Below are 11,711 nucleotides of genomic sequence, written 5' to 3'. Positions count from 1 at the left end.
GCTAAAGAGAGAACACAAAGATATTTATACACATCTGCTAATTGCTCATTTAAAACCCACCACCTATAAGCCAAACCTTTTCTAATTAAGCACTGTAAAATCCACCGTCCGTAGGAAGCTTCTCCTCTCTGTCAGTTAAAATCAGGAGCTAATATGTTTCACTTTTCTCCTCTTTTCTCCTCTTTTCCCCTCCTCTTTCCCCCTTCGCCTTGATGTGCTGTAAACAAGATTAAAAGAGCCCAGCTGTGTGCAGTTATTGTTGGTGTCAGTAGGAAGTGCTGATAGCTTTTGCAGTTGAACAAAAGCTGGATGAGAGAGCAAAGAGGAGCCCCAGACAGAGTGGCTCCAGCCTAGATTTCTCCCACAATCCTTGCTCTGCGGTCCCATTGTTCGCGCGCCCCTGGCTCCCTCAGCCATGACCCGAGACAGCGGACAGCGAGACAGCAGGATGTTAAAAAGTATGCAGCTAACAGAGACAAAGTGTCACACTACCAGTGAGAGAGGGAAAGTGAGAGGCAAGACAAATGCAAGAGATAGCAAAGCGTTCATACAGAATATTTATTTGTGCAGCAATAACAATACCGTAATATTAATTGTGTACTATTTATCATTTGGAGGATTTTTTAATATACAAATGCATATCTTATGCTTAGATTTAAACCAATTGCACATGTAAAGGCTTCTGCAACCAATGTATTGCCACAGAATACTCAAAATAATTTTCTGGTAAACGAAAAAAAAAAAGTGATTAATATCACGGTAAATAACAAATATTATACATACATTTGTTTGAATAAAAATTTCGAATGAACGGCGCAGCCTGCTTTGCAGAAAAACTAACAGGAATATATTTGTAAATGTACAATAGCGGAATTTTATGTGAAAACGTTTCACCTGGAAGCACAGATTAATTTAACTAATAAATTTGCAAGCATATATTAAGATTATTAGTACATAAATATTAATGGTATAAACCAACAAATGTGTATATGTTATAATTAACATTATTTTACAAGTACAGCATACAAATTCGTGTTTATTTCATAGCCATAATAACATCGTATTGCTGGCTTTATGTGTGAGAATGTAACCAGCAACTTAACTTAGGGTTTGCAGGGTTCAGTTAATCAAACTCATTATCTGTGGGAGGAAAGTAAAGGAATGTAGTCTGAAAAAGAAAACTCGGATTTGGTGGCATACAGGAACTATCACTGCAATTCAAAGCTCTCTGTTTCTTTCATTTTTTCCCCCTTTGGAAGCTGATCGAGCAAGCTGGCGACAATAGCAGTTTGCAGGTGTGCGGGGCGGTAATCTCTTCTAAGAGTGGTTTTACGTGATAAATGAATAACGATTTCTACAGCCATTTTGTTCTCAGGGTTTTTGCAGCGCAGGTGAATGGGGGAGTGCAAGCCTGTTGTTTGTGGTCTCCATGGAGACCGCCCGCGCGGCGCCAGGCTGACAGGCGTCAGGAGTCGTATGAATGGGTGACGTCACAGAACTGGCGCCTGCCTGTCTGCGTTGGCTTGTTTGGACAATCTGAGCAAGATTCAGACCAGAGCGCTGCGATTTCTGCGCATACAGAACGCTAAATACACAGTGAAAGCATGTGGAAGAATTCGTAAAAGCCGTAGCTGTAATCTTTTTAATATGGGGAGGGGGGAGGAAGCTGGGTCGTTAAAACAAACAAATATGACATAGGGAAAGTAAGATAAGCTCCAGCGTTCTAGTCCCGTAGAAACATATCTGATATTTTTTAGGTGTATGAATTCACACAGCAGTACATATTGGATACTCGTTTAACAACTGCATATATAGATTATAATGTTATCTGTCTATGTTTTTATAAATTAAAAAGAAATGCTAACGCAATGTTTAATATTAAATTTCAGGAGGTTATTTTTTGTTTTGTGGCCTAATAATGCAAAAGGAATATTCATGTAAAGTAATCACAAAATAAATCATGTGGGACATGTTTTATTTGAATATAAAAATATAGTATTACTGTATGTGTTTAGGTTACACAATGACATGAATTATAATGCAGTTAAACGTAAATAACTATACATCCAGGATAATTACAGAATTCCTTCGAATTCGCCTGTCGCCCATATCTAGGCAGGATAGACACCTGCACTGTCCCCAAGCGACGGACAGCCGAGTTCCCACATGTCATCCATAAAAAAACACATTTGTTTCCATTTGTAACACCATCCCTAAACAGATTGTAAATTCTGATAACCAAACTCGATTTTTCTATTGGTTGAGAGTCGACTAATGTTCCCGCCCCCGCGTGTAGATCAGAAAATATAATTGGTCCGCCCAGGCAGAAGTCACCTCTTTGGGTTACGCCCCGAAATCTTCGAGAAGCATAAATAGTGGGTGGAAAGCCCGTACTAATCCAAACTGTCAAAGTTTCAAAAAGCTGTTAAATTCGGATTTCAGCAGGAAAAACTACCGCAGTGTGTAAACTTTTTTTTGACTGCCAGCTGCAGAGAAGTAACCCTGCGCTTATTCATCGAATCGTCGTCAGCGTTTGCTTCTGCAACTCAGCTTCTTGTTCCAAGATCAGTATAACGCCAAGATGAAAGTTATCGGATCTACCTGCGCACTGAAGAACAAGGTTGGCAGCGAGGACGTCGTGCGGTGCCTGTCTGACCAGAGCCTCGCCATCTCTAAGTGCAAAATCCCACTTCTGGACGAGCAGATGAACGTATTTCTTCACGACATGAACAGCTGTTACAGCAAGCTGAAGGAACTCGTGCCGACTCTGCCACCTAACAAGAAAGCCAGCAAGATGGAGATCCTGCAGCACGTCATTTATTACATCTGGGATCTCCAGGTAGAGCTCGACTCGCCGGGGATGAGCCGTCAACAACCAACTAATGGATCAACCCTCGGCCGCACTCCACTGACAACTCTAAACGCAGAGCTGAAGAGCGTCGCTGTTGAGGTAATTGTCAAAATGCTTTAATAACTGCTGTCAGAATTGAAGGTTTACTGGTTTATCCAATGTGCATGCTGTCATAACTATGGCAGAGTAATAATACTGAAAGTGATCATTTATTGACTACTTGTGTTGTGCCTTCTTTACAGAATGGATGCACCGATGACAGAATTCTGTGCCGCTGATTTGAAAGCTGGAAACCACCGTGATGCGCGTAAAACCCAGCTATATTAACAATATGGTGGAAACGGGCTCCCTTGAATAAAAAGGGAACTTCTGAGCATTCCCACGATGTCCCAAAAAATCCCCGCATGAACTGAAAGTGACGAGGAACTGTGCATAAGAAACTCGTTGTTCAGAAGAACTCTTCATGGTCCAGACGGAGAGGCGCGGAGTGCAGGGTGGATGACGGCGGCTTCCCGACCCGCGTTTTACGCGCTGCTTAGAACGGACTCCACAAAAAAAGACTTTGCTCCTTCTCCCCCCCTTCACTTTTTTGTACTTTTGTTAAATTTACGCGTAGATGAGATTTTATATTTTGTAAAAAATGTCAACTTCTCAGATTGCTGAGTTAATTTGTATTGTATATTACAATGCTTTAAGATGTGAAGATGTTTTTATGAAAATGTACGTAAATGGTGTTTTTATTAAAACGAAATATTTTGAAATGATCCATCTTTGTGTTGCGATTATTTTTGAGGCGTAGTAGACGCCTGTGATTACTTGCATTAAGTACAATACCACATTGTTTACACAATCTGCGTACAATCTCGCATCGCAAACCATTCTAATCCGGACAGCTCACATCCAGCCATCATCAACATAGCTATAATCTGTCAAATAACGTAAATAATATTGTTTACGAATATTCTAAGCAGACAGCTAATTTAGACGGATAATCACGTTGACATCCCACTTCGAATATAACCCACTGCAGACTTGTCTCCTAATTTGAGTTTTGTATGATTCAAGAAATCCGTCAAATGTGAACAACTACTACCACACACACGTGTCTGTGCATATATATCTAGTCTGCCCGCATATAGGCCACGATATTATATAGAGAAACAAAGGCAGGCGCGCACGCGCGCGCGGACACACACACACACACACAGAGTCAACTTCTTGGCTACAGTCCTGGCCCATCTGCAGCTTGGCTCATGGATTACTGTTTGTTAATGTTTCAATCAGCTGTGCGCTCAGGAATGTGGAGCTATTTAACCTGAACTTCCCCAGGTGTGGATAGGCGCCGCTCAGTCTGGGCCCGCCTGCCCTTCCCTGCCCTTGGCATAATGCTATCACACAAATACAATCACACACTGGCTCTGCTTTAAAACATTAGCGCTGCAGCTGTGCATCGCACTGCAGGGGAATTGGAACAACATTGCACCAGAGGGAAAAAATAAATCTTACAATGAACTGCTGTTACAGCGAATGGTTTAACCCTCACACTCCCGCGCGCTGGTTCCTGATTCACCTAATATTACTACTTTTACCCTTATTTGTCTAACCTTTGAAACGGTTCATTATATTCGTATTCATCATGTCTTTGGTTTTAACAGTTCCCGAAACAGACTTATCAAATTATGTGGACACACATGTACACGTGCAGTCGTTTAAAATACCAAATAGCGTTACTTAAGTACTACTGGAAGAAAGCATTTTTTAGGTATACAGCATCTGAAAGTTTGAACGAAATTGCAAGTCTATCTCATATTGACGTTACTTTGTTGAAATTATAACAATGTATGAATTTAACATCCACTGAATTATTCTGGGCATTAGGCTATCGCGGACATTGAGAACATCCAGAACGCCATACATACTTGTTCAGGATAAGTTACTATTACATACTAAGGCTATTTAAAGTAACAACAACAACAATAATAACACATGTTTATTTTTCATGATTAAACACTGACACCTGCTGTGTTTTCTTAATTGACGAGGAAGTACAAATTCGTTGTTTCATTAAATTGTCCTTAAATTCATATATACGTCTTGCGCCCTCCAGTGGTAATCGATGTAACTAAGAAGCATTCGGGGTAAAGGTGCTAACAAGCCAACCAAAACTATTGATATTTATCAGTATACTGATGATCGCCTAGATGATTGTTTCTAATTTTAATTTCAACCTAAAACTGCATACTGGGCGCTGTACCATATAGACATGCATCACAAGTTTCGAACGTATTTCGTCGCTAGTACCAAAATAAAAATACTTTATTGACTACAGAAGCATTAAAAGAAAGGAAATGTACAAAAAAATTATTAATAATTTGAGGTGGGTAGCAATGGCTGTTATCAAATATTCACAGGCAATGGCGAAAGAAAAATTACACTGCTCTATAACGGTCCGATGAATTCCACAAACTTTTGCCAAATAAGTCATGAATATAAACATATCCATGTTTCAGGTTATGAATAATATTTTCGTTCAGGTTTTAGATAACATAAAAAACTGGGCAGCAGCTCTGTTCACATCCAGAAGCACAACACTTGCCTGTGTAAAACAAACACAGCACTGCATAGGAGACTGAATCACAGCATGGAAACACTGCAGTGGGGCTTCTTTTAAATACTGCTGTCACAGTTGGAGTATCCTTGCATTGCTTACAGTTCATACTAATCGGGTTTGAAGGCCATGCACAGAAAAACAAGCCCATATTACTGGGCAGGGCATTGATTTTTAAATTAAATTTTAAAATACAGACCAGGCAACGCCTGATCACAGTTTCCCCGCCTACAGAGCCATGCATCACCCTAACCTTCCCATAATGTTTCCCATAATCCCAGGATATTTACATCTGGTAATAGGAGTAGTCATGTAAGGCATTTTACTTCAAAATGGTGTTCATGACACCTCTGTAAGTGGTATATATGGGAACATGAGGGAATGCATTTACGCCATGCAGTGTACTTGTACCCAGAATGGCCTCGTATACCTTGGCCTGTGTATAAGCATGCATCAGCATGGCGCATCAGGCTAAATTGCCCCTACCAAGAAACATCGTAGGTCCAAGTCATCCTTTGACTTTTTCCAAACGTAGACGTATCCAGACAGCGGGATTAAGGGTGAGTGATGACTCCTCACCCTTTCCTACTCTTCAGGACTCCAGGGTTTGAGCTTTTCGCACCAGCCTGGCTTCCATGTGCGTTTTCCAAATTGCAGCCATGCCAGAAATACCGTATATGTGAAGCTCACATTTGGTTTTTATTGAGACCAGGACATAGAGGTGCTGATTTAGTTCTGTGGTAACTTTTAATGCCTCACTTCTGTGGAGTTCTGCAGCTATTCAGCTGACTATCTGTCTGTCTCATTTGGGGACCCGAATTCTGTTCCTCTTTTCCAATACATTCTATACTGGTGCATATTTCATATATACCGTCATGCTTTTCAAAACTCTTTCCCTTCACACATCAAAAAATGTCAGTTTTTATGAGTGATGCACAAACTATCTGCCTCGTTGCCAAACTACTTTTATAGCTGACACATACCACTAATTGACATACCAACATGATTCACCTTTGCAATAATGATACCGTTACTAAGAAAGTACTTTTTCATGTGGAGGTTCCATTACTCTGCCCTCCCCTCGTATATAACAGGCACTAGAACTGGGGGAAATTTTTTTATTTTTAAATGTAGTTCATCGAACGTGCATACCGCACACTAACCACAGTGAAACATCAGGTACGGAACATAACACAAGGACCGGCTTCTGGTTAAAACCAGTCAAGTTCGCCATCACAAAGGAACAGGAAACACATATCAGCATTAACATAAAACAGGCCATTGACGTGCAGTTCCATTTTCCTTAACACATTGAAACTTCGCATGGGTAAGAAACACAAAGGGATGTGTCAACATAAAAGACGTCACATCACTAACGAATAGATTAAATCTCTAGTAAATCTTTGTTCCAAGGCTGAAAGAAGATTGTATGGATATACAAGTGATCTCGAAGGCATAACTAATTGTCTTGTTGAATTCAACCCAAGTACTACATTACAGGTTTCTCCATCATCACTGTGGTATCAAAATCTCCTTACTTCACATTCTCCAACCATCTTTCAGTTTGGTAAAGACAGGTGTTCACTGAAATGTACGTTCACATTTCTTGAAATTATCCTGCGGGGGCAACAGAGAGAATATACTAACCCGTCCCACTGAGGTGCGCAGAAGGGCACATGGTGGGCAATTAAGTAATTTATTCGGCCATATCACTTATTTTCTACAAAAGCCTACATGAACACAGCAAGGGGCTCGTACTGTATCCTGCAAAAATTCTATATAAAACATCAGTTTTATATAAAATCTGACCAACTCTATTTGTGCACTGAATCTCAGTCTGAGGCCAGTGGGATCACATACATCAGTGGACACATCTTCTCCAAGGGCGTGAAATCCCTGCGACCTAATTCTTAAGAGGCCCATGCGCATCCTGCGCAACGTCAACATCCTTCCCATGGTTCTTCGCCTCTCTGCATGCCGTCGGCCTTGCTGCCCCTCCTAGCCTCACAGATCTTCTGCCTGCCTCTTTGTGGCTAGTAGAGCCACTAGCTCCAGGCTAACCCCTGCTGGCTACGTTCTGCGCCGCTTGGCTCCTCCGGGACTGGAGGGGTTGCTGTTGGAACTGAGCACCTTCTCAGTGGCCCGGTTCCTCTTCCGCTTGTCTGCCGCATCCTTGGCTGAGACGTCACCGGAAGCCTTCTCTCTGTCTCTCTCCTTGTCTCTGTGGTTGGCCTTCTCGCTCATCTTCACCGACGAGTTGCTGCCTGCAAGGGACAGACCAGGCAGGTCAAGGGGGTGCAAATCGACCGGCTGACAGAAACTAAAGGAAGGGATGTCACGCTCACTTCCTGTGAGCTAAGAGACATCACAGGCATGTCCAGTGATTACAGGGATGCACATTTCTTTAAAGTGCTTCAAAGACCCAAAGACATCAAGATTACACTGCAGCCAAGATCAGATAAGAAGGCAGAGAGATCCCCCCCACCCTCCCATTGCTTTTTCGTATGTGATGAAAGTGTTACAGTGTATGAAAGCATCTTTAATGGTTTATTATAAGTTACATTTTGAGTTTATCATTTTACACAACCAATACCAGCAAGAGCACCCGTTTCCAGGAAATTTAAATGTACAGGGTGAGCCGATTAGTCATTCGGGTGATCATCTACACTCCCCATGGGAAACAGACACCTGTGAATCGAAAGCACGGCTGAAAACTCCTCCGCTGTGAGTTCGGGCCGATGAAGAAACAATTAGGACAAGTGCAACACGAAAGTCAAAGGGAGCCAAAAAACACACAAGATGAAACAACCCAGGGACGCTTCCTGGTTCCTCAGAACTAGAATTACTTGAGTGTTTTTGCTCATAGGGGGTCAGCGGCTGGGTGCGTGCAGCCAATTCAAATTCAGGGGTGAGATGCAGGGGGGGGGGGTCACCAATCATGGCAGTTATCCATTAGATGTGCAGTGATGGACACTGAAAAGTGCATCACACCAGATTAGTAATTCTGTGCACAGTGAACAGCAAATAAGCAACACCTGCGAGTCTAAGAAGCGAAACGCAATGCTGCATTCAGAGGGAATGCATGCAGGTGGGGACGGAGCACACCAAGGTGGCCCCGCATAAGCTGCTGCTAAGCACTGCCCCCTACTGGCGCCGCCTCGAAAAGCAGCGGCATCGCCTGCTGTCCTGGACCCGCCGCTGACCCACCAAGGGGAATGACGTACAACATCTCTGACTGGGCATGCCATGCTCCTCACGGTCGCTCCCCCCACCCCCCAGCACACAAAAAATACACATCCGACAGTCGTGTTTAGCTAAGGAGGGGGGGAGAAAGGGAGGGGGGGTAACACACATTGTCTGTGCCACAGTCACTTAAAAGGGGCCTTTTGAGCTGGTCTGTACTGGGCTCATGTTGGAGTTTTGGAACAGAGTGAATGTGCTCTTCTGTCCATACCTCTCAAACTCCTGGCCAGCCAAACTGGGACCCAGACCTTAAAAATGAGACATAAACGACCAGAGTGAGGGACACTGGTTGGTGTCAGATCAGCGTGCCAATGAGCTGCACAGCAGCAATAAATACAGGCACTTTAAAACGAGGAAAGGAAGAGAATGTATACACAACGATGGAGGGAAGGTGTGAGGCGAGCGAGGACCTTCTTCGTGCGCTGATGGCAGCTCCCTCTCCTCTTTCGTCTCTTCCTTCACTTCATCCTCTGCCCCCAGCTTACCTGTGGAGTGACACAAGTGGTTGACTTTCACCTAAGCAGAACCAGCCCCACTGATCGACACTGATGCTTCTGTGCCGGGACAAAATGGAAAAGAGAACGCATATGCAAAGGTCACAAGTACTATTTATTTATTTACCTACCTTCTTTCACTTCTTGTATGATCTCCTCTGGTAGAACAAAACTCCTTTCAGAGTTGGGAAATGGCAGGATTTCGGATTCATGCTGCAGCAGAATAAGAATGGCAGGACAGAGATATAAGGAGACGTGCTGTTTCATACGTCGATTGCTGCATTTCAAATCAAGACAGAAGTGGACAGGACAAAGCAGAGACACGCACCAGAGCCTGCATGTCATACATTGTTCCCAGGTGATCCCAAATGACTTTTGATGACACCTGTCTTCCAATGTTCTGGCTAAATTTATCCCGGATACATATCATATGGAAGTGACGATTTACTCCTAGAAGGGCAAAACAACATTATGTTATAATTATCCTGGTTCAGAAACGTTTATTTCGACGAACCTCTGTCATATGATGCAGAGGTTATAAACCACATGTCACAGTATTCCCGCAATTCCAAACAGCTGTTAAATGACACATCCGTGATTTTATGTCTCATTATGTGTAGCTGGCGAAATGAGACGCCTGATGACACCGTCCATGTCTGGGCTGCGGTCGCTGTCACAATGGCTCAGTCGCCCTTTCGATGTAAACAGCCAACATGAAAGAGACGATCGGCTTGCATCCCATTTGGGGAAACAGCCAAAGAGTGACTCAAACTAAGCAGAATGGGTCAGTTATTGATACTGTAAAACCCCCAAATGGCCATCGGACTCTTCATCATCCGGTCATCCGGGCGCTTTGTTGTAACGGGCCAGCCAGCCAGCAAACATCGGCCATGACCAATAGAAAATCCATAAAAAAAATAACCTTACCGACGGGCTTGTGGCCCAGCATGGCGTGGAAGAGACACACCTCCACTTCTTGGCTCCATATTACCGGGTCTTCACCAGGACAGACCCCTGAATCTACGTGTTTATCGTCCGGTTGCGCTGCTTCAGCTTCCCCCATGTTTCAATCACACGAACTAACCAGAGAAGAAGAGTAGACGAGACAAACAACGGGAAACAGCGCCGCCAACCGGACGCCAAGCGCCGTGCTGCTGCATTAACCTTCCGTACGGTCACTAACGTTATTCACATTAACATTTATGTAGCAGACTAAGCGAAGCAAATGGCACAGTAGAAATATACAGCATACATTCAAGGAGTCACTGGGGCATAAGTACAGCTCAGCTTCCAATAAATGAGCTATACAATGTATTTCAGACACAGCCTGGACAATAGCTCATTCACAGAAAAAATCTCTGTATCAAAATCTAAAAATACTGCCTATAGTATCTATGGTTCAATATTTCCTATCAATATTACACTAAAATACTAAAAGCTGCAAACTGAATGCTATAAAACTGCACACAATTGTAACAAGCTCAACTGTTTACAGCTAAAAAAAAAAAACTTTATCTATTAAATTATTTTACTGTATTTAAGTTTGAATTCCACTGCCACAGTCGCTTTCATCCCGATGCTCTTAGCACTTGGCAGAGTTCACGTGGATCGGACAGACTAACTTCTCCAGACCCTTTGCGTGTAAGTGTGTGTGCCCTTCGATGGCCTGACTACGTGTCCAGGGATTGCCTTCTGCTTTTGGAATTTGTTGCCTCTCACAACCAGCTGTCCAGCTGTATTTTCAGTGGGTCCTACCGCTCTGTGTTTTGAAGCATACTGTATTTCAGACAAATAACGATGGGAATAACTAAGAGGCCACTCTGAATTTTTCAACAAATCTGCGTTTTTAAATCCTGGTTTAATTGTGGTTCTGCTGGCAGAAGGCTACACTGGAATAAGGTGAAGCAGGAAAGACCAGCCAGCTGAAGGGCAGGAGCAACTGAATGGCAGAGATGACTGTTAACTTATCTGACAGTTTATCATGAATCGTAGGATGACATCTAGTCACCTTCCAGATGACTATTCTGATGGTCTGTAGTGCTTTACCAGAGCCTCCCCACGGGACCCACCAGCAAATTGCATCCTATCAGTGGTATAATTAACAATTCTCCCCATGTCCTCCGTGGGGCGCTCTCATGGAGTCCCAGAAGACGCTGGATTACTCCTCCTGCTACCATGACCTCTACTGGGGATCCTTTCTGTCTGCTGGCACTTCCCGACACGCCAGCCCTCCCCCAGCTGTAAGACAGCAGGACAACATTTCCTTTTTAAAACAGACAGTACGGCCCTTTTACAATATCAGAGCACAAATGCCCCCTCCGGCTTATTTGTCTGTTTGTGCAAGTTGTACACATTATAATCCTTTTCTGCTGTATTTAAACAGGTTTCCCCCTGAGATCAATAAAGCACATTTCAGCTTATTGGAAATGCTTAAAGTGATTCCGTTTTAACTTTGAATTGTTCGTAAATGCTGTGGGCTTTTGGGATTCTCGTCTCACAAAGGATCTGTTTTTGT

At 43.1% G+C, this 11,711-nt stretch overlaps 3 protein-coding genes across 5 annotated transcripts in view; 1 reads left to right on the top strand and 2 right to left on the bottom strand.

Annotated features, from left to right (window-relative positions):
- The window catches only part of LOC125745529 (protein kinase C-binding protein 1-like), a 311,418-nt gene that overhangs the window by 143,657 nt on the left and 156,050 nt on the right, over window positions 1–11,711 (bottom strand). The gene's annotated exons all lie outside the window — the stretch shown is intronic.
- On the top strand, window positions 2,362–3,615 carry LOC125745555 (DNA-binding protein inhibitor ID-1-like). Its single transcript, XM_049018546.1, has 2 exons — window positions 2,362–2,950; window positions 3,094–3,615. The coding sequence occupies exons 1-2, from the start codon at window positions 2,582–2,584 to the stop codon at window positions 3,127–3,129; spliced, it is 405 nt and encodes a 134-aa protein (XP_048874503.1). The 5' UTR covers window positions 2,362–2,581; the 3' UTR covers window positions 3,130–3,615.
- Window positions 6,564–10,279, bottom strand: LOC125745551 (MRG/MORF4L binding protein). Of its 3 annotated transcripts, XM_049018538.1 has the most exons (6): window positions 10,124–10,279; window positions 9,525–9,646; window positions 9,328–9,409; window positions 9,113–9,187; window positions 8,914–8,950; window positions 6,564–7,723 (listed from the first exon to the last, which is right to left on the bottom strand). In XM_049018538.1, the coding sequence occupies exons 1-6, from the start codon at window positions 10,257–10,259 to the stop codon at window positions 7,645–7,647; spliced, it is 531 nt and encodes a 176-aa protein (XP_048874495.1). In that variant the 5' UTR covers window positions 10,260–10,279; the 3' UTR covers window positions 6,564–7,644. The 3 variants fall into 3 exon arrangements, with proteins under 3 accessions (XP_048874495.1, XP_048874493.1, XP_048874494.1); XM_049018536.1 differs by lacking the exon at window positions 8,914–8,950; XM_049018537.1 differs by having other exon boundaries at window positions 7,581–8,950.

The sequence above is a fragment of the Brienomyrus brachyistius genome, chromosome 6 (genome assembly GCF_023856365.1).
Source record: "Brienomyrus brachyistius isolate T26 chromosome 6, BBRACH_0.4, whole genome shotgun sequence".
Classification (NCBI taxonomy): domain Eukaryota; kingdom Metazoa; phylum Chordata; class Actinopteri; order Osteoglossiformes; family Mormyridae; genus Brienomyrus; species Brienomyrus brachyistius.
The sequence above is the reverse complement of the archived record's forward strand: the minus strand, read 5'-3'. Positions and strand labels throughout refer to the sequence as shown.